This window comes from Austrofundulus limnaeus, unplaced genomic scaffold (assembly GCF_001266775.1).
Source record: "Austrofundulus limnaeus strain Quisiro unplaced genomic scaffold, Austrofundulus_limnaeus-1.0 Scaffold6, whole genome shotgun sequence".
NCBI classification, from domain to species: Eukaryota; Metazoa; Chordata; class Actinopteri; order Cyprinodontiformes; family Rivulidae; genus Austrofundulus; species Austrofundulus limnaeus.
In genome coordinates this window covers 5,123,756-5,124,930 of record NW_013952408.1, presented here as the reverse complement: position 1 = coordinate 5,124,930, position 1,175 = coordinate 5,123,756, and the positions used below count along the sequence as shown (strand labels likewise).

The 1,175-nt window shown below is 35.8% G+C and overlaps 1 protein-coding gene across 1 annotated transcript in view; it reads left to right on the top strand.

The window, feature by feature from the left end:
* LOC106532633 (collagen alpha-2(IV) chain) overlaps window positions 1-1,175 on the top strand; it is a 22,100-nt gene that overhangs the window by 5,111 nt on the left and 15,814 nt on the right. Inside the window, exons 12-13 of the mRNA XM_014028751.1 lie at window positions 942-995; window positions 1,092-1,157. Coding sequence (XP_013884205.1) covers window positions 942-995; window positions 1,092-1,157 — 120 coding nt within the window. The remainder of the gene's footprint in view (window positions 1-941; window positions 996-1,091; window positions 1,158-1,175) is intronic.

The window sequence follows — 1,175 nt, the reverse complement described above, 5'->3', positions numbered from 1 at the left end:
TAATAATTGTAATGCTTTGATTTTAACAGTCAAATATGTTAACGCTGTAAATTTAACATTGAGTGACAGGTCTAACTACTAACATTCATATCCAATCTTTCCTTTTAAGATTTCAGCATTTCAACATTTTTTTTACTTTCAAATAATTTGCAACAAAAAAAATCAGATGATATCTCTGACTGACTGGACACCTCATGCACAGAGAGTGAGATCTTCTGGGAGCCCAAGTGTCACAATAGCAGTGTCATTATTATTGGCGGCTGCAATGAATGGCAGGCTGTGTGATTTATTGCTTTCTTGAAGGAAATTTTAATTTCTCTTTTCAGTCACTATGTTGATGATTTAAGTGTTCTCATCAGCTGAGACACTAGTAGTCACTGGAAAGTGAAACATAAACTTATATCCTCCCTAAATGCCCTTCGTCATGTCTTTATGAACTTAATGTATAGGAAACCATTTAAGCTCAGAGAAGCACTTGATGAGAGGTAAATATTCTGTCTAACATAGCAAAACATGAGCAAACACTTTCCTAACCAGGTCTGTAAATAGATAGAATTTTAAAATAAATGCTTAGAAAAAAATAATATATATCCATCCATCCATCCATCCATCCATCCATCCATCCATCCATCCATCCATCCATCCATCCATCCATCCATCCATTCATTATCTATACCCGTTTATTCCTTTTCTAGGGTCACGGGGGTCACTGGTGCCCATATCCAGCAGTCAAAGGGTGAGGGGCAGGGTACACCCTGGACAGGTGTCAAAAATAATAAATAAAAAAATTATTAAAAAATTTTAAAAAACAGAGCCAACCCGGATAATAAACAGATCAAAAACTAAATAAATTGAATACAATTTTTATTCAAAGGTAACACCAAACACTGTTATGTTACTGCAATTGTTAAACAATAACCTGAAATGTGTATTTCATTCAGGGTGTAAAGGGAGACAGAGGGGATCTGGGAGACAAAGGCTGCAGAGGTGAAACAGTAAGTTTCTTTTTATGTAACGTTCATGCTTCATTTTAAATGGTTTAAAATGCTGGTTCTTTTCTGACTCTCTTCTTTGTACCAATCTGTCATCAGGGAGAACCTGGGTATGGTTTTTACACAAAAGGAGCAAAGGGAGACAAAGGAATACCAGGTCCAGAAGTATGACTTTACACTAAC